Source organism: Periplaneta americana, chromosome 11 (genome assembly GCF_040183065.1).
Source record: "Periplaneta americana isolate PAMFEO1 chromosome 11, P.americana_PAMFEO1_priV1, whole genome shotgun sequence".
In the NCBI taxonomy this organism is placed as follows: Eukaryota; Metazoa; Arthropoda; class Insecta; order Blattodea; family Blattidae; genus Periplaneta; species Periplaneta americana.
Window position 1 is genome coordinate 11,000,221 of NC_091127.1, and position 27,494 is coordinate 11,027,714.

At 35.3% G+C, this 27,494-nt stretch overlaps 1 protein-coding gene and 1 long non-coding RNA gene across 2 annotated transcripts in view; one reads left to right on the top strand and one right to left on the bottom strand.

Moving 5' to 3' along the window:
* Positions 1-26,940, bottom strand: part of LOC138708666 (glutamate receptor U1-like) — a 39,412-nt gene extending 12,472 nt beyond the window's left edge. Inside the window, exons 1-10 of the mRNA XM_069838752.1 lie at positions 26,807-26,940; positions 21,320-21,523; positions 19,394-19,573; positions 17,216-17,397; positions 15,002-15,328; positions 10,999-11,096; positions 9,641-9,793; positions 5,376-5,564; positions 3,699-3,934; positions 1,827-2,041 (exon numbers count right to left, since the gene is read on the bottom strand). Coding sequence (XP_069694853.1) covers positions 1,827-2,041; positions 3,699-3,934; positions 5,376-5,564; positions 9,641-9,793; positions 10,999-11,096; positions 15,002-15,328; positions 17,216-17,397; positions 19,394-19,571 — 1,578 coding nt within the window. The 5' untranslated portion in view covers positions 19,572-19,573; positions 21,320-21,523; positions 26,807-26,940. The remainder of the gene's footprint in view (positions 1-1,826; positions 2,042-3,698; positions 3,935-5,375; positions 5,565-9,640; positions 9,794-10,998; positions 11,097-15,001; positions 15,329-17,215; positions 17,398-19,393; positions 19,574-21,319; positions 21,524-26,806) is intronic.
* Positions 1-27,494, top strand: part of LOC138708800 (uncharacterized) — a 199,453-nt gene that overhangs the window by 118,854 nt on the left and 53,105 nt on the right. The gene's annotated exons all lie outside the window — the stretch shown is intronic.

The window sequence follows — 27,494 nt, forward strand, 5'->3', positions numbered from 1 at the left end:
AAATAACAATGCGTTTTATGTCAATGCCTCCTCAGACTAATACCATAAAGTGAAAATAAATGACTATGCATTGATTTAAGACGACCTTGCATAACAAACGGAAGATATTAATCTAACACTATTTTTACACGGATATTATTCTATTCTATGATATACGTATAAATTGTAACAAGATTTATCATTCAGCTGTTTTTAACAGCTTTGTTGATTAGCCTATATGGCCGGTTTAGACGGCCATACAATCGTGAACAGGAATAAAATAGATTGTGTTTCCATGGATACTCGCTTATTAATAATTATGAGTTTAGACGGCCATGACATAGTGATCTTATAACCTATCCAACTTGAAATATTTATTTAATGCACATTTGTGCTTTCGTAGAAAAACATTGTACGACACTCGTGCCAAAAAGAGAAACTTTATGAACTTATTTCATTTAATAACTGATACGACACTTTATTTTTTTTTATTTTATTGGGTTATTTAGCGTCTGAATGAAATGAAGTTGCAAATCTAATCTTTCAGGTAAAGCTTCCTGTAAAGCAGATTTGAATAATTTCAAGGGCAAAATTGTTCCGGGGCCGGGTATCGATCCCGGGACCTCTGGTTGAACGTACCAGCGCTCTGCCAACTGAGCTACCCGGGAACTCCACCCGACACCGTCTCAACTTTTCCCTTTATATCCACATCCACACAAATCGCGTGGGCTGACGAAACGCCAGAGACCTACATCGAGTGCACACAAACTCTGTGTGACTTGAAATTGTGGTTTTCTGTTGACGTACACAGTGACGTATATATTATGCAAATCTAATCTTCAACCAGAGGTCCCGGGATCGATACCCGGCCCCTTGAAATTATTCAAATCTACTTTACAGGAAGCTTTACCTGAAAGATTAGATTTGCATAATATATACGTCACTGTGTACGTCAACAGAAAACCACAATTTCAAGTCACACAGAGTTTGTGTGCACTCGATGTGGGTCTCTGGCATTTCGTCAGCCCAAGCGAGTTGTGTGGATATAAAGGGAAAAGTTGAGACGGTGTCGGGTGAAGTTCCCGGGTAGCTCAGTTGGCAGAGCGCTGGTACGTTCAACCAGAGGTCCCGGGATCGATACCCGGCCCCGGAACAATTTTTCCCTTGAAATTATTCAAATCTGCTTTACAGGAAGCTTTACCTGAAAGATTAGATTTGCATAATATATACGTCACTGTGTACGTCAACAGAAAACCACAATTTAAAGTCACACAGAGTTTGTGTGCACTCGATGTGGGTCTCTGGCATTTCGTCAGCCCAAGCGAGTTGTGTGGATATAAAGGGAAAAGTTGAGACGGTGTCGGGTGAAGTTCCCGGGTAGCTCAGTTGGCAGAGCGCTGGTACGTTCAAGTAGAGGTCCCGGGATCGATACCCGGCCCCGGAACAATTTTTCCCTTGAAATTATTGAAATGAAGTTGATAATGGCGGTGAAATGAGTCCGGGGTCCAGCACCGAAAGTTACCCAGCATTTGCTCGTATTGGGTTGAGGGAAAACCCCGGAAAAACCTCAACCAGGTAATTTGCCCCGACCGGGATTCGAACCCGGGCCACCTGGTTTCGCGGCCAGACGCGCTGACCGTTACTCCACAAGTGTGGACTCGACGATACTTTATGTACTGCTGTGGTTATCTAGCGTCCGAATGAAAGGCAATTCGCAACGAGCTGTCAGATCTCGTCTCTTGTTGGCCGTTTTTTAACTGAAGGATTTGATAGCTCAACGGCCAGTCTTTTATATAGCACTGGCGACTAACAAGTTCTGCATGCAGAATGATCAGTGAGCTGCTCACACTCTTGATAATCCTGAGGTACTGGTGCAGCATGCCCAGCTTGTAAGTGCGATCCCGTGCGAGAGCCTCCAGCGTCTTGACGTGCGGTTCTTTGTTCTGGATCGTGAGGAAGGAGATCAGGGTGGCGGAGTAGGCCGCCACAACCACCACCGCCGTCACGTAGCCCAGCCAGAACACGAGGCGGCATGCGCACGACTTGGGCGTCACGTCCTGGCCTGCGTCATTTGTGTTAGTAGCAGAAATATGAACTCATGATTATGCCACTTGTTTAGCTTTTCTGTAGTAAAATTGAACGCAAGACGCTCATCCATGCAATAGGAGTTATTTGGAATTCTTTATAAGACACTCTCTACATATTTAAGTAAATAGTATAATATAAGTACATACACATGCATTGATGCATACATACAAAAATAAATAAATGAATGAATAAATAAATAAATAAAAATAAATAAATAAATAAATAAGTGAATGAATGAATAAATTAATAAATAAGTAAACAAATGAACAAATAAAGAAATAAATAGATAAATAGGTAAATACATAAATAGCTAAGTAGGTAAATAAATAAATAAATAAATAAATAAATAAGCAAATAAATAAATTGGTAATTAAGTAGTAAGTAAATACATAAGAAAATAAATAAATAAATAAATAAATGAGCAAATAAAGAAATTGGTAACTAAGTAGTAAGTAAATACATAAGAAAATAAATAAATAAGTAAATAAATAAATAAGTAAATAAATAAATAAATAAGCAATTAAATGAAGTGGTAAATAAGTAGTAAGTAAATACATAAGAAAATAAATAAATAAATACATAAATAAGGGAATGAATGAATAGATTAGTAAATAAGTAAATAATTGAACAAATAAAATAAATAAATAAACAAATAAACAGACAAATAAATAAATAAATAGATAAATAGATAGGTGGATGGATTAAAAAAATAAATAGATAACAAAATAAATGAGAAAATATAAATAAATGAATAATAAATAAGCAAATAATAAGTAAGTAAATAAATAAATAAAGAAATAAATAAATAAATAAGCAAATAAATAAGTTTGTAAATAAGTAGTAAGTAAATACATAAATAAATAAGCAAATAAAGAAATTGGTAAATATGTAGTAAGTAAATATATAAGAAAGTAAATAAATAAATAAATAAGGGAATGAATGAATAAATAAATAAGTAAATAATTGAATAAATAAAATAAATAAATAAATAAGCAAATAAATAAATAAATAAAAAGATAAATATATAGGTAGATGGATGGATTAAAAAATAATAAATAAATAGATAACAAAATAAATAAGCAAATATAAATAAATGAATAATAAATAAGCAAATAATAAATAAATAAATAAATAAATAAATAAATAAATAAATAAATAAATAAATAAGCAAATAAATAAATGAAGTGGTAAATAAGTATAAGTGAATAGCTAAGTAAGCAAATAAATACATAAGGAAGTAAATAAATAAATAATAAGTAAATAAGTAAGCAAATAAAAAATAACAAAATAACTAAATAAATAAGTGAATAGGTAATGAGTAAAGTAAATATATAAGTAGTTAAATAAGTGTATATATAATAGGCAAATAAAAATAAATAAGTAATAAGTTAAGTAAGTAAATAAGTAAATTGCGTATGCAAATAAACATATAAGCAAATAAATAAGTAAATAAATAAATACCTAATTAAGTAAATAAATAAGACGTAAGGAAATTAAAATATGTAAGTAAATAGACAAACAGGCAAACAAACAAATAAAACAAATTCATTTATGAGTGAATGACTTAAATAGTGAAATCGAAGAAGAGAGAAGATAGTTAACTGAAAGTATCTCCTGGAATATGCACTGACCTTGTTGGCAGAACATGGCGAACACGCAGAATATGGAGAAGAAGAACGTGTACTGCTTGGGGTTCTCGTATTCCGGGTACGCGAGATGCTGCCCCATGTAGTGGAACAGCGAGAGACATCCGGCGATCACGAGGATGCAGGCTATGACGCCCAGCCAGAGGGTGAGCGTGAAGGGGCCGAAGAAGTGGGACCACGCCATGTCCTCGTTGCCGGCCGGAGTCAGGACAATCACGAACCTGGGGACATTCAGAGCTCTAGATAATTTGAGTAGCAGCTGAAACCTCAGTTAAACGAAAACGAGGGGAAAAAGTTCTTTTTTGTATGAGAGAGAGGGTGGTGGGAGGGGAGAGGAGAGAGAGGGAGGGAGAAAAGAGAGAGAGAGATTTTTTTTCTCCTCTGCGTAAATATGAGATCTCACGACGTACTTATTACTTGAGACGTGAATGGTGAGAGCTGTTCCATCTCAAATCGACCGAAATACAGAGAAAATTGACCTTACAATTTCTAAATACAATGAAACTTTTTTTTGTACGTAGAGAACTGTGGTACAATGCTTTGTGCAAAGTTTGAGGCATCAGAACTTCATAGTGTTTAAATTAAAAATATTTAAATTTATCGTATTTTCATAAAATTAGCAACTTTAAACTGTTGTAGCTCCGAAACCCTTTCACCCAATGATCAAAATCATGGTTTATTTTGATGCTGAGAAATTAAAGTTTATATTGACATATAAACAGATTTTCTTACTTTTTATGGAAATGGAGAAATTTAGATTTTTCCTCATTAAGACGCCTTTGCCAAGGAAAAAATATTTTAAAAATATATAGCTAGATTCCATATTGAAAGTACAAATAAACACATATTTTTTACTGGTGCACCGTTGATAAGAAAGTATTGAAAATATCAAATAAAGAAAATAAATAGTACGCGCGTGAACTAACCAGCTGACTGTGAGTCGGGAGCTAGCCGAGGTAAGCAAGGCCAGGAGACAAACATGTGATGTGTCGTCTAGCAGTGCTAGCTTTATCACAGGTTTTCATAAACACAGGAGTAAAATGACGCCCAACGCTCGCTTATCTTCAGATCTCGGCCAGTGCGTGCGGTACTGCGCCGTTCAAGTCTAGGCGTGTGAAAATAACCTATTTAATATCCTCGAAACTTATTGCCGTACCACTAAGCAAACAATGCCGAATCCCTCTTAATAATGCAAGGTTTTTTCTCAATATTTTTTTACTTTTTTACAAATAGCCAAAAAGCCTAAAAGTAAGTAAAATCAGATTATCTGTCTCTCTGTGTACAATAAAAATAAGGATTACTTCTTAACATAACCTACCAAATGTCAGCTTCAAAATGAGCTCCCGTTCAATGTTCTACAGTAAATGGTTCCAGAGTTCTGAGCGCTGAAAAAGGCTTGTTTTGATAAAATACGCTAAATTTGTCGCTCAATAATACGGAAACCGTTTGACTTTCGATAGTATATTTTTGAAAATGCACTTCCCTCAGCACATTGTATAGGTAGGGAAAAAATTAGAGTATAAAAAAGTGCGAGGTTTTTTACTGATCGATTTCATATGGAATAGCCCGTGTGCACTTTAAACGCAGAGTAGGCATGATTATCTATTCTGCGTTTGGTCATTTTTAGTGTCTAAGACTGTACATAATGTAATTGAAACTTACTTGCTCTTGTGCAACAAATATGTAAAATCCACATCAGCTGCTCGCTCAGGGGTGCATCGAAAAGGAGCGACTGCTACTTCGTAATTTTTCAACTTCACTTCGTGCACCATCTTCAAGAAGGGATCCACTTTCTTTGGTCCGCTGATGTCGTAATCCTCAGACCCCATTTCTAGTGCAGTGTAATTGGTCCTTTAAGTTCACAAGTAGATAATATTATATTAACCTCTTCATTCAATTCAACACAAAATAAAGTATGCAAGTTCAAAAGTATTTCTTCGTATTACATTTCAGATGTAGCGAACACTTGATATCAATTCCGTTTTGTATTAAATGCTAATTAAAGTAACATGAAATTTATTACTGTTATAGTAGGATCGAGAAATTGCTAACGTCGTACATACAGTATAGGGTTGGAAGGTTGCATCAGTTTTGCTGGTTTTGGTTGGATTGAGTTGAATTGGGGTGAAATGGTAAAGTTTTGTTTGAGTAGAATTATTAGGTTTTGATTACGTTGAGTTAATTTGGTTTTATACGGAAATTCTACTTGAAGCAAGTAAAGCGATAGGGTTGGAAGTAAATCCCGAAAAGACTGAGTATATGATTATGTCTCGTCACCAGAATATTGTACGAAATGGAAATATAAAAATTGGAGATTTATCCTTCGAAGAGGTGGAAAAATTCAAATATCTTGGAGCAACAGTAACAAACATAAACGACACTCAGGAGGAAATTAAACGCAGAAAAAATATGGGAAATGCCTGTTATTATTCGGTCGAGAAGCTTTTGTCATCTAGTCTGCTTTTTTGCAATTACGTGACACAAACCATGATACATACGTTTCTGAATGGTGGAAATATATATATTATTGTGAAACAGAAATAAGAATACAATAAATGTAATTACTGTAATTTTGCAACTCTTCACATTCATAATACTTTTTATCTTAGTTTTATATTTTATTATTTTTATCACTTTTAAATTATGTCATTTTATTATCTCATATGTGAAGACTTGCATTTATATATATATATATATATATATATATATATATATATATATATGTAAATCAATATTTTTTGTAATCTATACGTGTATTTTAAGTAAGTGACAATCAAGGCAGTCATATAGAATGTCAATGTGTATCACAGCAATGTTGGTTTTTAATATGTCTCATTTTGCATGCCACTAAATATGTTTTGTATTTGTAGATATTATGTAGAGAGCACTGATATTGCTGAAATGTACTTCGTATCTGATGATGTTGGCGTAGACCAAAACGTTCATACGTCTTTAAATACGTAATGCAAAGGTGTAGCACCTTAAACATATGCTGTGAAGTCAGTGACTGAAATACATACTTTTAAGATACTTTTAAGATCTAGTCTGCTGTCAAAAAATCTGAAAATTAGAATTTATAAAACAGTTATATTACCAGTTGTTCTATATGGTTGTGAAGCTTGGACTCTCACTTTGAGAGAGGAACAGAGATTAAGGGTGTTTGAGAATAAGGTTCTTAGGAAAATATTTGTGGCTAAGAGGGATGAAGTTACAGGAGAATGGAGAACGTTACACAACGCAGAGCTGCACGCATTGTATTCTTCACCTGACATAATTAGGAACATTAAATCCAGACGCTTGAGATGGGCAGGGTATGTAGCACGTATAGGCGAATCCATAAATGTATATAGAGTGTTATTTGGGAGGCCGGTGGGAAGAAGATCTTTGGGGTGGCCGAGACGTAGATGGGAAGATAATATTAAAATGGATTTGAGGGAGGTGGGATATGATGGTAGAGACTGGATTATTCTTGCTCAGGATAGGGGTCAATGGCGGGCTTATGTGAGGGCGGCAATGAACCCCCGGGTTCCTTAAAAGCCAATAAGTAAGTAAGTAAGTAAGTAAGTAAGTAAGTAAGTAAGTAAGTAAGTAAGTAAGTAAGTAAGTAAGTAAGTAAGTAATTTGGTGTTATATGAGTTGAGATTATTGAGTTTTGATTGAGTCGAATCGCGGTTTTATTGTATTTAGCGAATTAGGTTTTGATTTTTTTGATTTGGTTGAGTTGATTGAATTTTGATTGGATTGAAGTAATTACAATTTTGTTGTCGTTTCGGTTGGGTGTGATTGTGTAAAGTCTGAGCTGGTCGGATTTTGATTGAATTAAATATGGGTTATATTTTGATTGGAATAAGTTGTTTGATTTTGGTTGTATTGAATTTTATTTATAGGCTATTTTGATTTGGTTCAGGTGGTTGAGTTTCTGTTGAGATAAATTTCTGTTTGAGTTGAGTCTTTTGGGTTTGTTTGCGTTTTTTAGGATGGTTGAGTTGTTTGGATTTTGAATGGTCAGTTCATTGAGTGCCTGCTCGGTGATGATTTGCCTGACTGTGAATAAGAAAGCCTCGGGTTTGATTCTTGGCTAAAATCCAAGAAATTTTTGAAGTGTTCACCCAGTCTCGTGATCAAAAAATTGCGGATACACAATTGATGGCGAACTCAGATTAAAGAAAGAATCTAATAATAACACCTGTGGAGACTCCCAGCTGTAGATACGTACCCCTTGTCCCGTAAGGTAATTAATTACACAGTAGACTACTGGAAGGTAGGTGCTCTCCTTGGCCCCTATTGCACCTAAGGTTTTCAAGTTGTTTAGGTACTGACTGGTTGAGCAGTTGAACTTTGATTTTTATCAAGTTGAGTAGATTAAGTTTTTGTTTGAGCTGAGTTGCTTGAATTTTGATTGTGTTGATTTGCTTGAATCTTAGTCGGATATTGATTGGGTTTTGCTCCATTATTTGGCTGATTTTCTGGCTGATCGATCGATTAGTAGTCATCGAGTGACTTGCAGTTCTTCTTTTAGTCATGTTTTCTGCTTTATTAGCGGTCTGTAGGTTTATATTTTGTAGGACTATCGTTTGTGAAGCTGAATTCTTTACGCTATTTAATAAGATAATGGATTTGAATTTTCATTTCATCGAAAAGGGCTGTGAATTTTACTTAAGAGTTAGCATTTATTATGCATATTATGAGTAGCATTTATTATCTATACTAATAATAAATCTGTAGCCAAAATTTTTCTGGTAATTTTCGATTTTCCAAAAATAATTGGTGTCAACATACATAATTAACCACCCTGAAACCGAAAATCGCTTTTTTGAAATTTTTTGTTTGTATGTCTGTCTGTCTGTCTGTCTGTCTGTATGTTTGTTACCTTTTCACGCGATAATGGCTGAACGGATTTCGATGAAAATTGGAATATAAATTAGGTTCGTTTTAACTTAGATTTTAGGCTATATGGCATTCAAAATACATTATTTAAAAGGGAGGGTTATAAGGGGGCCTGAATTAAATAAATCGAAATATCTCTCTTATTATTGATTTTTGTGAAAAATGTTACATAACGAAAGTTTCTTTACAAATAATTTGCGATAAGTTTTATTGCTTGAAAAATTTTGATAGGACTGATATTTAATGAGATAAATGAGTTTTAAAATTAAAATAACTGCCATCTAAGGCCGTGTAATGAATTAAAAAACAAATGACTTCGTCTATAAGGGACCTTGGACAGCAACAATCGAAAGGTATGAAAGATAGCCTACAGAGAATGTTTCTGTGTTTGTATGAAGTAATATCGGAAGCTAAATTAACCGATTTGTATAATTAATTATTATTTCACCATTGGAAAGTGTAGTTTCTCTAGATGGACATAATGCTATAATGTTATTACAGTAACTTCTGATATAATATAATATAATATAATATAATATAATATAATATAATATAATATAATATAATATAATATAATATAATATAATATAATATAATATAATATAAGTTATTTGAAGGGTTCAGAACCATAGTGGGCCAAGCGCCATTTACTGAATACGTAGAAAACAAGGGTTAAAATTAAGTTATTACCATAATTCAATGGAAACCTATAACAAGTAAAATAAAATATACACATTAAATCTAAATGATGTCAATCTTCATTAAACTATGGTTGCATGTAATAAAAATTAAGAAACAGGTTAAAGGAATTGTCATTGCACCAAATGAGTGTCTCTGGACCAAAATGATCGCATTTTAATTATTTGGATGCAATTTAAATTAAGTAAAATATTAAACGATTTATCCTTCTATCAAACACGAATGTTCCCTGAATCAAATGTCCTATTTTAATTATGTAATTACTTTATATTTATTTCTAACGGGTGCAGCGGAGCGCACGGGTACGGCTAGTTACAAAATATACATATGTAAATCCTTACCTGAAGTTAAGTTTCTTCTCGAACTCTTTCCACACCAGACCGAAGAAGCCTCCGGCCACATTTACTGGCCCATTTCCATGTCTCAGCAGTTTGATGTAAGGCACATCCTGCACAATAGACAAGTTTAATTTTGATGTTATACTCGTATTGCGACTAGCAATGGGCGTCACATGTTTCAATACATTATAAATTTAACGGAAAAACTTAATATACACATTTTTCTCATAATATTCTTGATTCAGATTAACAAACATCACTCATTACTAGACAGTGGATGCGGGATGACTTATTGTTGAATGTTTTTTTATTTTAGTAGGTTATTTTACGACGCTTTATCAACAGCTTTGGTTATTTAGCGTCTGAATGAGATGAAGGTGATAATGCCGGTGAAATGAGTCCGGGGTCCAACTCCGTATGATACCCAGCATTTGCTCATATTGGGTTGAGGGAAAACCCCGGAAAAAACCTCAACCAGGTAACTTATCCCGACCGGGAATCGAACCCGGGCCACCTGGTTTTCGCGGCTAGACATGCTAACCGTTACTCCACAGCCGTGGACCGTTGAATGTAAGTGCACATTTACTATATGTTACATTTTTTTTTCATTGAGAACATTGGCTGAACAGGTTTTAAACGTAGACGACGTCAACATGCTACTGTATCTCCGTACAGTCAGAAGAAAAAGAAAAATAACGTACTGTAGTACTGTAGTACGTACCTTGCAAAGTTCAGTCCTCGTCATTATTAATGCAATTACCAGCGTTGCGGTAAACGACGATATATTCTCGTAAGTTGTCGAAGCTGAATCGTCTTCGCCTATCACTTAAATTTCTGAAGAAAACCTCTAAAATGGGGATCACTCAATTTCTTTAGAGGAATATTTGTATTGAGCATCATGTTGCACGTATCGTTAGACCCGCACAACTAAATGATGATGATGATGATGATGATGATGATGATGTTGATGTAGATGGTTCCTCAGATAGCATTTCAACGCATTTCCTGTGCGATGTACTGTTGCAATGTTTCTTTATAGCCTGAGTTGTTCTGGTTTTTATTTCAATTTTACATACATTACACACGATATTGTCTTCGTTAATACATAAAATGTCACTCTCATACTTCTTAATTGCATTTCGTATCTCTGAGCGAATTTAACGTTTTGCCATTATGAATGGATCAGCACAACATATTCAACGCGTACTAAATACTTGTGCAGGATAACACAACTGCACACATTGCGTTGCAATGTGGACCAGGGTTCCTTCGTTTTGTACGCTGCTGTACTCGTCAGGTACACGAAAGACGGACGGCGCGGCACGTGCCATATACTCTGATACGAAACAACTTCACTTTACCTTAAGTCATCCCGCATCCACTGTCTACTCATTACTGATTTCGTCACTTCAATGAAGTAACTTAGACTATAGTCCTTTGCTGACAGATTCTTTGATATCTAGGATTCACCAAACATTTGTGAGGCATGTTTTTCCAGAATAATTCTGTATTCCCCAGCTGTTCCTTGTTTACTATCATTACCAACATTTCCCTTGAAACTTTTATGAGCAGAGCTAGGAAGTTTGTACCAAAACTGTTAAGCTGCGAGAGCTTCGACTGTATCTCTTACTTGCTGGCTTTTAAGGAACCCGGAGGTTCATTGCCGCCCTCACATAAGCCCGCCATTAGTCCCTATCCTGAGCAAGATTAATCCATTCTCTATCATCATATCCCACCTCCCTCAAATCCATTTTAATATTATCTTCCCATCTACGTCTCGGCCTCTCTAAAGGTCTTTATCCCTCCGGCCTCCCAACTAACACTCTATATGCATTTCTGGATTCGCCCATACGTGCTACATGCCCTGCCCATCTCAAACGTCTGGATTTAATGTTCCTAATTATGTCAGGTGAAGAATACAATGCGTGCATTTCTGTGTTGGTGTAACTTTCTCCATTCTCCTGTAACTTCATCCCTCTTAGCCCCAAATATTTTCTCTAAACACCTTATTCTCAAACACCCTTAATCTCTGTTCCTCTCTCAAAGTGAGAGTCCAATTTTCGCAACCATAGAGAACAACCGGCAATATAACTGTTTTATAAATTCTAACTTTCAGATTTTTTGACAGCAGACTGGATGATAAAATTTCTCAACCGAATAATAACAGGCATTTCCCATATTTATTCTATGTTTAATTTCCTCCCGAGTATCATTTATATTTGTTACCGTTGCTCCCAGATGTTAGAACTTCTCCACCTCTTCAAAAGATAAATTTCCTGTATCTCTACCAAGTGAAAAGTAGTAGCGAATCTCTCAATGTCAGTGAACCTGATCGACAAGCCTGTAAAGTCGGGTGGTAACCAAACATGTGGTCCAATCGTCCACAGCCTTAGAACATTAAAATAATAAACAACTAATAAAAAATAATAATTTATAGTTATAAACTTTGTAACTCTTAATCTAACATAATTTACTCATACATATAAAAATAACATACAAAATATACAATTATGATTCTAGCCTCATTATAATAAATAACAATGAAATTTTCATTTTATCAACAGTAATCTAGAGAAAATCAAAACTCGAGTGGGATTTAATTGACTATTACACGGTTAGAAGAAAGTATATAAAGATTAGAAGTAACGAAGTACTCCAATACAATAAAATATTAATTGACTTACGAAAATACAACTGTCTTCAAATGTATTATTGTACCATCTCAACATTACAAATATTACGCTAGATGCATGCTAGATGGCAGTAGTGAGTTATGATTACTAGCAATTCCTTCTCGTCGAGAAGTTATCGATCTATACACGATGGCAGTGTTACTACTTACTAGTCAAGAAGGCTTTGTTGATTCAGTTTCATTTTTATTAAAACAGTTGCATTCCACTTCAATTATCCGAATCCCAGTAATCAACGTCACTTGACAGATGATTTTCAATAAATCTTAATATTAAACAATCTCTGATACGTGACTATCCATAATATCATATAGCAGAAGCTATAACATAACCTAACTAATATATTGTACACAAGTGTTAGAAAAGTTTTCATTAACGACGACATAAAAAATAAACACGAATAATTTTAAAAGGAATAATTATTGAATGTACAATTTTCAAATTTGAATGTGGTTGGTGGTTCAATTGATGTTATATTGGACGTGTGCGTAATAGAAGTGGAACTCGTTGATTTAGGCCTACATGGTGTATTCAACTTATTCAGGATTTCCGAATGGCGCTATTCATTTATTTGTAAATCGGATTTCAGAAGATGCATAGGTATGATCAGTGATTTTTATTAATTCTTGTTCTTGAATGCCAATGCGAGTCATATTTGAAACTGCTGTGCATCGACTTGAATGATTTGCAATTATATATATTTTGACGTCCAGACTAGCGCAGTTTCAAATGTTGGCAAACAAAGAAACAAATGCTAGGGACGCGATAAAATTAAACAAATGCTAGGGACGTGATAAAATTAAACAAATGCTAGGGACGCGATAAAATTGTGCGATAAGCAGCCATGATTGGTTGAAATACGTCCTTTCGTACCGTTTTATTGGTCAAAAGTAGTGTGACTAGTAAAAGTGTAATAGTCAGAATAAATAGCTACTCCTTTTATGTTCAGAAAAAAAAAACAATATTAGTATTCTGAAAATATTCGTTCTATATCACAAGACGTTACCGGAACAAATGTGAAATATGATACAGTATTTCTTACTATCATCAGGTGAACAACTATTTTGTGAATCTAATAGTGTATCTCGTATGTGGCACACAATATTAAACCCATAATTGTTTTCAAGAAAAATTTGAATTTCTATTGTAATGACAGCTAGGAAGTTCGTATCGTAATTCCGATGTTGAACTTGGACTGTAACGCAACCGAATGCATAGCAACACGAGACGTCAACATTTAACGAAGAATAATTCGGCAAAAAATAAACGTGTTACACACTGCTGTTTGAATAATGATTTAATAATAGATGAGTTTAATTGTTTGTAATCATGCATAATATAATCCATTTTGCTTCCTGTGTTAAAAACCTTCGATTTACTTTGACACGCATTTAAACTGGAATAACCAAGTAACCCATATTACCAAAAAAGTGCTTTCCATACTACATTCCTTAAACAGCATTCGAAAATTCCTTCCGCTATCACTCAAGAAAATACTAGTGGAAACACTAGTAATGCCCCACTTCGATTATTGTTATTTTCTACTGACTGACCTCAATATCAACCAGTCGCAAAAATTACAACGTGTTCATAATTCTTGTGTTTGCTTCGTCTGCGATGTCCGTCGCGCTGACCACATTACCCCATCCTTCAAAACTCTAAACTGGCTACGGCTTAACGAACGTAGAAATTTTCACTCTCTTGTTCTCCTTTTCCAAGTCCTTCACACTTCTACACCTACCTACCTTGCCTCCCGTTTCAGTTACCTGTCATCATATCATAATCTCTTCACACGCACGCAAAATAGCCGCATACAAGCCATACCAACACATAAGACATCATCGTATTCATCATCATACACAATCTCGCTCTCGCGCTTGTGGAATATCCTACCCAGTGACATCAGAGACTGTCGGAATTTAGTAGCGTTCAAAAGCAAGCTTATTAAGCATTTTCTTACTGCGTAGAGTAGGTTTAATTTTTACTTAATCAATAAAAGAAATGCTTCTCTCTCCTTAACTTTTACAATAAACTGTCTAACTTTTATTAATCACTTAATCTTTTGGTACTTTGATTTTTATTGTATTTGTAAATTTAATATTAATTTTAATTATAATTGTAATTGTATTCTTAATATTGTAGTTGTAATCCCCTGGCAGAGGGGAAGAGAAGGTCTGATGGCCTTATCTCTACCAGGTTAAATAAATAATAAATAAATAAATAAAATATTAATATTACGTAAATAATACAATAATAACAGAATAGCTCACTTTATTCAAAACCTAAACTATTAATATAAACTAACAATATTCTTCAAACTATTCACGACTGTACACAGCTCCACAGAATGATACTATGCGTTGTTTATGTGAACTGAGTATCGTCTGTAGCGAGCGGGAGCAGGGCGAGGCGCGGGTGACATCTATACTCCTCGCTGGACTCAACTGAAATCTACTGTTTTGGTACGAATTTCCTACCAATGTTTATGAGTCATAAAAATGAACGTACGGAAATTAATCTTAGCAATGATAGATTAGTAGGCCTACCTTGCACAATATCATTGGGTAATTGGAAGCGGACAACAATAAAGCTAGTAAGGCTCTGTAATAGCTAATACAGCATTGCAAATTTAATATACAAATCGTAACATTGTTATTTTTGATATTGCGCTAACCTGCCACGGACTACCAGCTGTACTTGCCTCTACAGTGAGCGCCTGCATGGTCAGACCTTCCAGATTGTTTCTCCTCTCGTAGAAGTCGTTGCTCGTGGCCGTGAGCTCGTTGGAGGGGCTCAGTTCCCCGAACTTCTGTTGTTGCAGCTCATAGCCCCGTCTCACGCGGTACACCTCAGACACCTCCACCACTTGATCCGGACGGTGCGCCACTAGAAACTCGCTGTCGACTGGAATGTCAATGTCCGAGAAGAACTTTGGAAGGGTCATCTCTGCCTCCAGGATTTGCAGCCACACCGAACGTCCGAAATTAACTTCTTTCGTCATCTAGAAAAAAAAAAAAAAAAAGAGAAAGAAAGAAAACAATAATTAATGCCAGTTTTGAAGCTTATGGAAAATTCCAGATTTGCAACTTATTGGATTGTTGCGCAATGTGAAAAGAAATAGAAAACTAAGTTTTAAATTCGACGGTAAAATAATATTTATGCTCGACCATGCCGAAACGTAGTAATTATACACCTGGTAGCAGACCTTTAATGCATGTCATTAAAGTACACCTACTCATTAAAGGTCAGGTCTTTCAGCCAATGACGACTCAGGTTACAACTGTTCAGCCAATGACAGGTCAGCTTTCTACCGTTATAAAACCGCAAGTATCGATTATTCTCGGATATGCAATCGAAAGAGAATTAGCGAAAAGTCACGGAGACTGGAAATCCAATACTGTCGCAGAAGGTTATGTTCTGTTACTATAATAATTAGCGTTAATTGTAAATAATATTCAAATAAATTCAATTTGTCATCTCGTTTTTCAATGTCTAATTTAATTTCAATGTTATCTCTGTAGGTTATTATGGCCTAGCAAGGTCAATGTGGATATCTGTTCCTCGGAAAAAATCAATACTTTCGCGTCTGCGCACATCTCACAACATACGGAACATTGCTGAAGGTCAGATACAATTAAAATTAATAATATCCTGTTAGAAATGTGGTCGAGCATAAAAAGTCGTATGAAACTCGCCTATAATGGTAATTACGAAGCTCGTATGAAAATTATGAAACTCGCTTGCGCTCGTTTCATAAATATCCATACTCACTTCTTAATTACCTTCATTATAGGATCGTTGCATAATGTACTATTATAGGACTATTAGGCCTACACTTTTACTACGTATTACAACTTTTGACCAATAAAACGGTACGAAAGGACGTGTTTTAGCCAATCATGGCTGTTTATCGCTACAGTTTTATCAATTTCCTAGCATATGTTTTTATCACTTACCTAGCATTTGTTTCTTTGTTTGCCAACATTTCAAACTGAAAATTCTTTACGGTACTATAAAACATGCTATGAGATAGTCATTTGTTTCCCGCATAGATAGCTGAAAATGGCGTCTCCGTTTAAACGTTTTGGTGAAGCTAACATTAGTGAAATAGAATTTTAGTAAGTCAATTAATATTTTATTGTATTAGAGTACTTTATTTCTTCTAATCTTTATATACTTTCTTCTAATGTAAAATAGTCAGTTAAATCCCACTGAAGTTTTGATTTTCTTCAGATAAATCAAAACCTCTAGTGAGATTATTGTTGATAAAATATTATCCTTTTATAAAAGAAAGAAAACACAATAAGTAATGCCAGTTTTGAAGCTTATGGAAAATGCCAGATTTGCAAATTATTGGATTGCTGCGTAATGTGAAAAGAAATAGAAAACTAAGTTTTAAATTCGACGGTAAAATAATATTTATAGGACTATTACACATTTGACCAATAAAACGGTACGAAAGAACGTGTTTCAGCCAATCATGGCTGTTTATCGCTATAGTTTTATCAATTTCCTAGCATTTATTTGTTTTTATCACTTACCTAGCATTTGTTTCTTTGTTTGCCAACATTTCAAACTGCAAATTCTTTACGGTACTATAAAACATGTTTTGCGATCGTCATTTGTTTCCCGCATAGATAGTCAGCTGAAAATGGCGTCTCCGTTCAAACGTTTTGGTGAAGCTAACATTAATATTTTATTGTATTAGAGTACTTTATTTCTTCTAATCTTTATATACTTTCTTCTAATGTGAAATAGTCTCGTTTTGTTCTGGTCATACGTTACATTGCATTACGCGAGCAGGAGATGTTTTGGGAAGTGAACAGAAAGCCTAGTCTCCACAAATATATACCATTAGATATTGAAACTAAGAATATTTCTTGTTTACCTTCTTCAGAGAGTTTTGCGTATTGTCGTCATCTGACGTCAACACATTCACCGGACGATTCTTTTGGCATCGCAGGGCGTTGATGGAGACTTCGCCCGTGCCGAGAGTGAGAGCCACGCTCGACACTGAATTCAGGGATATCTGTTTGCTCAGTCGTACCAAAAATAGTTCATCTGAAAGTTCTGTAACACAAACGAGTAACTAACATTGTTATGTTTTCCAGTTGGTCTTTTTTTCAAGACGTTACAGTCAAACTAAGTTAGTACTTTCCGAATAAGACTTAATAAAATGCACTGTTAGCGGGAGAACGTTTTATTTGGGAGAGTGCAATCTGGAGCCCACAATGCGAAGCTCGAAAAATATCAACAAATCTGTGAAAGAGTAATGGAACGGAGAAAAAATTCTCTCCGGCGTCGGGATTTGAACCCGGGTTTTCAGCTCTACGTGCTAATGCTTTATCCACTAAGCCACACCGGATACCCACCCCGGCGTCGGACAGAATCATCTCAGATTAAGCTCCAACTCTTGGGTTCCCTCTAGTGGCCGCCCTCTGCACTACGTCATAGATGTCTATGAACGTAGGACTGAAGTCCACACATGTGCTGAGGTGCACTCGTTATGAGTGACTAGTTGGCCGGGATCCGACGGAATAAGCGCCGTCTTAAATCACGAATTGATTTACGCATATCATATATATTATTATAATGTACCGAAGTACATATGATATTTCCATGCAGATATTCTGCGTCATCATACGATGAAAGAGTAATGAAACGGAGAAACTCATAACGAGTGAACCTCAGCATATGTGTGGACTTCAGTCCTAGGTTCATAGACATCTATGACGTAGTGCAGAGGGCGGCCACTAGAGGGAACCCAAGAGTTGGAACTTAATGTGAGACGATTCTGTCCGACGCCGGGGTGGGTATCCGGTGTGGCTTAGTGGATAAAGCATCAGCACGTAGACCTGAAAACCCGGGTTCAAATCCCGGCGCCGGAGAGAATTTTTTCTCCGATCCATTACTCTTTCATCGTATGATGACGCAGAATATCTGCATGGAAATAATTATCATAGTACTTCGGTACATTAAAATAATATATAACAAATCTCTACTTTAATGCAGTGTAGCAGTAATTAAATTAAGGAAAATAAATGAAAAAGTAAAAATAAGTAGAAATAATAGTAACTCTAGACCAGCCGTGGCGAAAATGTGATCGTGCGCCGAGCCACTGTGTAAGCTGCAACGTGCATAGCACCTATGGAGGGAGGCGGACACCCGAAGGGGAAGTGAAGCAACTGTCTGACTTATTAACGGATTTTCATTTTCCTTACGTTACGCACTTAAATGAAATTTTATACAGTACAAGGCTACAAACTAATGTTTAGTACGTGTAACGAAGAAAGAAGTAAACAAGAAAACATAGGACACATTAGCACAACCTAAAATTAATTAACTGTCTTCAGAATGTCTCCGCGACAGAGTTTCAAAATCAGGAATTATGTCACTTACTGCCTGTCGTAGTTGATCACAAAGGTATTTGTCTGTCAGTCGTGATATAAATTTGGTTTTTACTATTTTCATTGTTGAAAATAATTTTTTCATAAACGTAAGTTGTAGCGAACATGGCTTCAACAGAGCAAGCGAAAATAAATATCCGAAGCTTCGTTCTTTCGCTTGCTCTGTTGAAGCCATGTTCGCTTCAACTTACGTTTGTGAAAAATTATTTTCAACAATGAAAATAGTAAAAACCAAATTTAGATCACGACTGACAGACTAATACCTTCGTGATCAACTACTGGCAGTAAGTGACATAATTCCTGATTCTGAAACTTTGTCGCAGAGACATTCTGAAGACAGTTAATTTTAGGTTGTGATAATGTGTCCTATGTTTTCTTATTCATTCTTTTCTTCGTTACACGTACTAAACATTAGTTTGTAACCTTATACTGTATAAAATTATATTTAAGTGCGTAACTTAAGGAAAATGAAAATCCGTTAATAAGTCAGACAGTTGCTTCACTTCTCCTTCGGGTGTCCGCCTCCCTCCATAGGTGCTATGCACGTTGCAGATTACACAGTGGCTCGGCACACGATTACATTTTCGCCACGGCTGTTGTTCAGTAAAAGGCGAATCCGCAGTTCTGTTACTGAACGTATAGGCGAAAATGAATCTCACTGGTGTCCAGGTGGATGGTGGAATGCAGCAGGAAGATACATCCTGAGCGGAAATACTGTTGTAGGCCGATGATGACGGCCGTGGTCTCCACGAGGGTGAGCGTCTTGTCTGTTTTGCAGCCGTAGAATTGGGCCATTAAACTGAGCGCAAACAGCTGCAGCCATGGCAACAGCGGCATTACTGAAACAGAGACCATGCGGATTATATAGGGATAGGGTTTCCACGCTAGGATGGAGTTATTTCGGCTGCTGTACAGACAGATACTATGCGGTTTGTAGTGGAAATAACAATAATTTTATCTCATAATAGCTCTGCCATAAGGATTATCAAGCAGTCAAGCATATAATATGAGTGTAGTTCTGAAGTCTAAACTATTAATTTCTTCTGAAATTTGTATCAGTTTGGATTCTCAAGTGGAAAATTGTTAGAAGCGACTACAATATAATACAGACGTGGACAAATTATTAACAAAATTGACGATTTTTATGATAATTCTGTTTACAAAATTTGACTTTTCAATTTAAACTACAGTTGAAAATTTTGCATATTTCCATCATTACAGTAGACAGAAATATGCAAAAATGTCAACTGTAGTTTAAATTGAAGAGTCAAGTTTTGTAAAAATATGTAATAAAAATCTTCAATTCTGCTAATAATTTGTAAATTAGCAAAAATGTCAACTGCATTGAAGAGTCAAATTTTGTAAAAATATAAAACAAAAATCTTCAGTTTTGCTAATAATTTGGAAATATCCAAAATGTCAACTGTAGCCCAAATTGAAGAATCGAATTTTGTAAAAATATACAATAAAAACTTTCAGTTTTGCTAATAATTTGTCAATATGCAAAAATATCCAATGTAGTCCAAATTGAGGAGTTAAATTTTGAAAAATATACAATACAAATCTTCAATTTGGCTAATTATTTGTAAATACACAAAAATGTCAACTGTAGTCCAAATTGAAAAATCATATTTTGTAAAAATATATTAAAAAATCTTCAATTTTGCTAATAATTTGTCCACGTCTGTACTTATTTAGGCCTATTTACTTACTTACTTATGGCTTTTAAGGAATCCGGAGGTTCATTGCCGCCCTCTCATAAGCCCGCCAACGGTCCCTATCCTGAGCAAGATTAATCCAGTCTCTACCATCATATCCCACCTCTCTCAAATCCATTTTAATATTATCATCCCATCTACGTCTCAGCCTCCCCAAAGGTATTTTTCCCCTCCGGCCTCCAAACTAACACTCTATATGCATTTCTGGATTCGCCCATACGTGCTACATGCCCTTTCCATCTCAAACGTCTGGTTTAATGAAAAATTACTCAGTAAATTAGTTACTTGTTGAGTAACGTGTGAAACGTAGAATGAGAAACTATTTGTCACTTTCGTGAAAACGAGTATTTTAATTCTTTTTCTTTCACTGATTAACTTGCAACATTTTTACTGTGTTAACTTTTTTTGGATTTTCCTTCGTTAATTTGATTATTAATTGAATTTGTTTTTCCATTCGTTTCATAATACGTCCCTAAATCACTCATTTCGGTGTTTTCTTCTATGACAGTCTTGCATAAAGTTGGATATGCGTATCCTTGTAACAAGACTTATATGAAGGAATTATGGATAACTTATGGCAAATTTTTAAAAGAAAAGTTGATGTGTTAGGCTAAATTAATGGAATTAGCTTTTTTCACTATTTGACCATTAGCAATGCTATTAAAGTTTTCCACTACGAGACTTAATTTAAAATCTTCTAGAATTTAAGTGGAATTTTTGTGAACAAATTACCTGTCATAAAGAAGGAATTTCATACGTAGGATTAATACATCGATATTACTCATGGATTGTTTAAATCCTTCAGTATTCGGAAATATTACATTGCTGATTTTGTTTGAAAGAGGACGAAGTGAAGCGAATTCTTACCTGCTGTGCTGTCAGTTGTCTACTCGGTGTTTGATCTATTAAATGAAAGTTCTTGCAATTTTTCTCATCGCTGATGTCTGAGTCATGGAGCTGCCATCTTATCATTTGCTCCAATTTACTGTTGAATTTATAGTTCTGCCGGTGTTTCTGTGTCTTCATTAATCTTAGTGTTCACTGCTTGTACTGCACAGACGTTGCAGGAATCTGTAGCACATTGTTCACAGAACAAAGAAATTAAGTCTTATTCATGTATGATTTGAGGCTTTCTCGGCGTTGGTTCGCTAATATGTTTTCGCGGGATATCAGCCGAGTTAAGATTTTGGAATGCTCCAAGCTTTCGACTGCTATGTCTGCAGCCATCTTCAGGGAAGTGATGTCCGAACAGAAAGTCGAAAGGTTATATAGATGTGGCTGTCTCAGGTGAAACGGGATTGGTTGGCGGATCGGCCAATCCGGGGCCGGGAATTGTCATCGCTCGTAAGCTCCGCCCCTCCCGGGATTACTGCGTGAAGTTTGGCGGGCGGCGAGCCCTGTTCCGCCGGTTGGAATCGGTTGCCGTCCTCGGTCCGTGATCTTCATGACCTTGATTGTAAGAGGGCCTGAGTTGGTCTAAGGCCGGTGTCCATGCCTGACTGAGCTGGAGTCCACTGTCTCTGTTAAAGTTGTTTTTCTCCAGCTTGATCTCTATGGCCTCCTTGATTGTACGATCCCAGTAGTGGCTTGATGGCATGGACACCGGCCTTAGACCAACTCAGGCCCTCTTACAATCAAGGTCATGAAGATCACGGACCGAGGACGGCAACCGATTCCAACCGGCGGAACAGGGCTCGCCGCCCGCCAAACTTCACGCAGTAATCCCGGGAGGGGCGGAGCTTACGAGCGATGACAATTCCCGGCCCCGGATTGGCCGATCCGCCAACCAATCCCGTTTCACCTGAGACAGCCACATCTATATAACCTTTCGTCTTTCTGTTCGGACATCACTTCCCTGAAGATGGCTGCAGAGATAGCAGTCGAAAGCTTGGAGCATTCCAAAATCTTAACTCGGCTGATATCCCGCGAAAACATATTAGCGTAAGTCTTATTCATGTTACAATTAAAGTTGAGATTTGTGGATATCTTGTTATAGATTTTATTACCATTTTATACTTATTGTATGTACCTTCTTGACTACATAAATGGTACAGAATTAAAGGAGCATTGATGGAATAAAAATTTTCAAGGGAAACAGAAATTTGAGTCACGGAAGAGTTTGAACTGTAGACTTCATCTGATTTGCTTGACATGAACTTTGATTCCATTTGATGAAGCTGTCACCTGGCAGAGGTACACCTGAACTATTTTATAATTAATGGAAGATATTTGTGAGGAAAATCATTACAGTTGGAGAGCACTTTTGCCAAGCATATGTCTCAAAAGATTTGCCTGGAATCGGTTTCTGTTTCCTTTGTGTGAGAAGCTGTCAGATGACTAAACTACGATTAAGTGATACACACTATGGAATAAGAATGACGGAAGAAGTAGAAGTACCTACTTTAAAAACCTGCTCGAAAATCGCTTTATTTACCATACATTTTATGGAGTCTGTCCGGTATCGAACTACGACTCCCCTTTGGTGAAAGACTGCCATCAAAGTGACTGTATTGCAGCTGGGCCGTCTCAGACGGCTACACAAATAATTTTTCTTTTCTTGCTTGATTAAGAATTTGCGTCTGCCACCTATCGTTCCATTAATCATTTCATCATTTCACTGCGATAAATGTCTTTGAGAAATGAGGAAAATAATTCTAGACCAAGTGCACAAATTTTGAATAATTACATCATTGATCCGATATCCCTGCGTCATCACATCTATTCTGAAAAATATCTGCAGTTCTGAAATACTATATTAAAATTTTTATTGCACTGGATATCCACTAAAATAGATGATACTTAAGGGTGCTCTGACTAATAGTCATCATAATCATCCACTTATTCTAATCTTTAATCTTCGAAGATTGGTCCTTTGGAAATTTATGTCGTTCCTCTCATGAGGATCATGTAGTCTGCATTTATAAAAATATTGAATGCTCTCTTGAGACCTGAAATATTTCCAAGTGGAGGTCGAGAGTTCAGTTAGTATCACAACGAACTCAAAGCTATTCCGTTGATTGAAGGAGGAACTACAATTTATCTTCCAAAAATATATTTTATTGTTAAATAATATAGTCTGTTTCAATTTTATGTATTCTAATGAGAAATAGAACTTCCTCAGTCTATGATGTTGCTGTACATATTTTCTTACTCGTATTTTGAAATTTTATAATAATTCAGTAATTAAATATTTGATGTGTTTTAATCTCCAAAAAGGTGAATAATATAACGCATTAAATATGTTTATGCTCGATTATGCCGAAATGTAGTAATTATACACCTGGTAGCAGACCTTTAATGCATGTCATTAAAGTACACCTACTCATTAAAGGTCAGGTCTTTCAGCCAATGACGACTCAGGTTACAACTGTTCAGCCAATGACAGGTCAGCTTTCTACCGTTATAAAACCGCAAGTATCGATTATTCTCGGATATGCAATCGAAAGAGAATTAGCGAAAAGTCACGGAGGCTGGAAATCCAATACTGTCGCAGAAGGTTATGTTCTGTTACTATAATAATTAGCGTTAATTGTAAATAATATTCAAATAAATTGAATTTGTCATCTCGTTTTTCAATGTCTAATTTTATTTCAATATTATCTCTGTAGGTTCTTATGGCCTAGCAAGGTCAATGTGGACATCTGTTCCTCGTAAAAAATCAATACTTTCGCGTCTGCGCACATCTCACAACATACGGGACATTGTTCCAGGTCAGATACAATAAAATTAATAATATCAAGTTAGAAATATGGTCGAGCATAAAAAGTTGTATGAAACTCGCCTATAATGGTAATTAAGAAGCTCGTATGAAAATTATGAAACTCGCTTGCGCTCGTTTCATAGATATCCATACTCACTTCTTAATTACCTTCATTATAGGCTCGTTGCATAATGTACTATTACAGGAAACTTTACAAAAACATTTGATTTCACATAGGAAGAAAAATATAATTGATAACTTTGTAACACCCGCATTTCACAATTTAACCGAGATTTTCCACTAAGTGATAGAACCAAATGTAGCGTAACTTATTGGTAAAATACGTGTACCTGTGTACCTACTGAAGACAGAGAATTAAATAAAATGTATTTTCCAACTTGATAACACCTCATAAGTAACTGATACAAGACAGAAAAAGCACAACGAGCCCTGTCGAACATACATACACAAATATCCAGTTATTTTTCTGGACTTGAATCAGAGGGAGAACTAACCAAACTAATAAATATGAAAATAAAAAAAATATTGATCTGGAAAAAGGGATAAATAAAACATTAGTAACGATCAATCATGGTGTTCAACAAGGTTTTGCTGTCACCGATACTGTTTAATCAGGACCTACATGATATGTTGTCAGAATGGCAAAACAAAGCATAGTGAGACATACTATTGGAAAATAATATAAACACAAATACTGTCTTGTTTTCGAGTGCTGGAGTCCTGATAAATAGTTCGGAGAGTGATTTACAGAGATCATAATAGTCTACTCGTAAAATAAAATTGATGTAGCCTACACTAAAAAAGTAAAATATCAACGGCAATAAGAAAATTCATGACATTAAAAAGGGAATTGAGACGTCATCAGAAAATAACAGTAGACAGTATTATTTGATAATAAATAATAAACTTAAGATATTTAGGATGATGTATTTCGTATTGTAACAACACATATCGATGACAGATTATGCAATGTCTATTATCATTGCGGTACTGTGTTAAGAACTTGGAGAGAAGGGTCGAAGAGATAGCGTTTAAAATTCTATAAATATCTCTGTTCCTGCACTGCTATCTAATAATCAAGCATATACATTCATCTGGTAACATTTACAATTTCATAAACTTATTTCCTTTCTTGTGGTGAACTGCCATCTAACAATGAAACACATTGATTTAATAGAAATTAAAAATTGTATAAAATTATCTCTTTTCTTGTGATGCATTGCTATCTAATAATTAAACACTAACATTGATTTAATAGCAATTAAAATTGCATAAAATTATCTCATTTCTTGTGATGCATTGCTATCTAATAATTAAACATGAACATTGTTTTAATAGCAATTAAAAATTGCATAAAATTATCTCTTTTCTTGTGATGCATTGCTATCTAATAATTAAACACTAACATTGATTTAATAGCAATTAAAATTGCATAAAATTATCTCATTTCTTGTGATGCATTGCTATCTAATAATTAAACATGAACATTGTTTTAATAGCAATTAAAAATTGCATAAAATTATCTCTTTTCTTGTGATGCATTGCTATCTAATATTGAAACACGAACATTGATTTAATAGCAATTAAAAATTGCATAAAATTATCTCTTTTCTTGTGATGCATTGGTATCTAATATTGAAACACGAACATTGATTTAATAGCAATTAAAAATTGCATAAAATGATCTCCTTTCTTGTGATGCATTGCTATCTAATAATGAAACACGAACACTGATTTAATAGCAATTAAAAGTTGTATAAAATTATCTCTTTCTTGTGATGCATTGCTATCTAATAATGAAACACGAAGATTGATTTAATAGCAATTAAAAATTGCATAAAATGATCTCCTTTCTTGTGATGCATTGCTATCTAATAATTAAACACGAACATTGATTTAATAGCAATTAAAAGTTGCATAAAATGATCTCTTTCTTGTGATGCATTGCTATCTAATAATGAAACACGAACATTGATTTAATAGCAATTAAAAGTTGCATAAAATTATCTCTTTCTTGTGATGCATTGCTATCTAATAATGAAACACGAACATTGATTTAATAGCAATTAAAAATTGCATAAAATTATCTCCTTCCTTGTAATGCATTGCTATCTAATAATGAGACACAAACATTGATTTAATAGCAATTAAAATTGCATAAAATGATCTCCTTTCTTGTGATGCAATGCTACCTAATAATGAAACATGGACATTGGTCTGAAATAAAATATAAATGTGTAATGGGCAGAATTGCTATTTATGAGATGTATGGGAGGGTGCTCGATTATGGACCACATCTCAAATAACATGCGCCAAGAATTTTCAGAAGCGCTGCGCCTTCTGAAGAATATGTGAGAATGTGTTACGGCGTAGATGGACTGAAGGACGTGGAAGAGAATAACCACGACGCGATGAGTTAGGACAGTTTGCTTAGTCTCCACATTAAGAAAGGAGAAAGATTTGTAAACCGAAATTGAAGATCTCATAATATTAATCCGTTGAATTAATAATTACCCATCGTCCTTAAAGTGGCAACTAAAAGGAATCTTTATCTTGCTAGATTTAGGTAGGCAAGATGTTTATCCGGATAATAAATCCCTCCTCACTTAGTGGCTGTAACAGCAACCGCTTACCCTTCACTCCGAGATTCAGCTGCACAATATAAACTAGTTATCTTTGATTGCACTTGACCTGCAGTATTGTACTTGTTGCACACGAACACACCAGCGTAAAATGAGCTCAGGAATCAGTGCGGCTTAGATAGTTACTAGAGAATTCTATTGCCAATAAAACAGCAGGTGCCGTGTGAAGTGGGAATCAATAGCGGCGCATATTACCAGATAATAGAAAGCTATCAGCAGCGGCTTCGTTGTCCTGTTGATTATTAGATCACAATATGCATGCCGGGGTGTCGTGACATCGCGTATGCTGCGTGACAAGTGTCCTATACCGCCTATTGTCATGGAATCGCCATGACAACATGCATTTTAAATGAATCAAAACATTGAGCGTCATTTTGTTAGGTTGTCACAGAATAAGTAATTTCTTGTCCAGCTAAATTATATGGGAATGGAAAGTTCGTGGGCTTTAATAAGAGTTAAGAACCACTCAAAACCGTCAGTCACAATAAATTTTGAAATCATTTCAAAATGGTGAAGCAACGATACTTGTCACACAGAAATACTTCTTCTTTACACTAGCTTTTCCAGAACTTTTGAAAGGACTGCTTGATTGGATTTATACATTTCTGTGGATAACTATTAGCTATTGGGCTTTTATAAGACACATTTCATGTACAAATCGTCCATGTATAGGTACTCT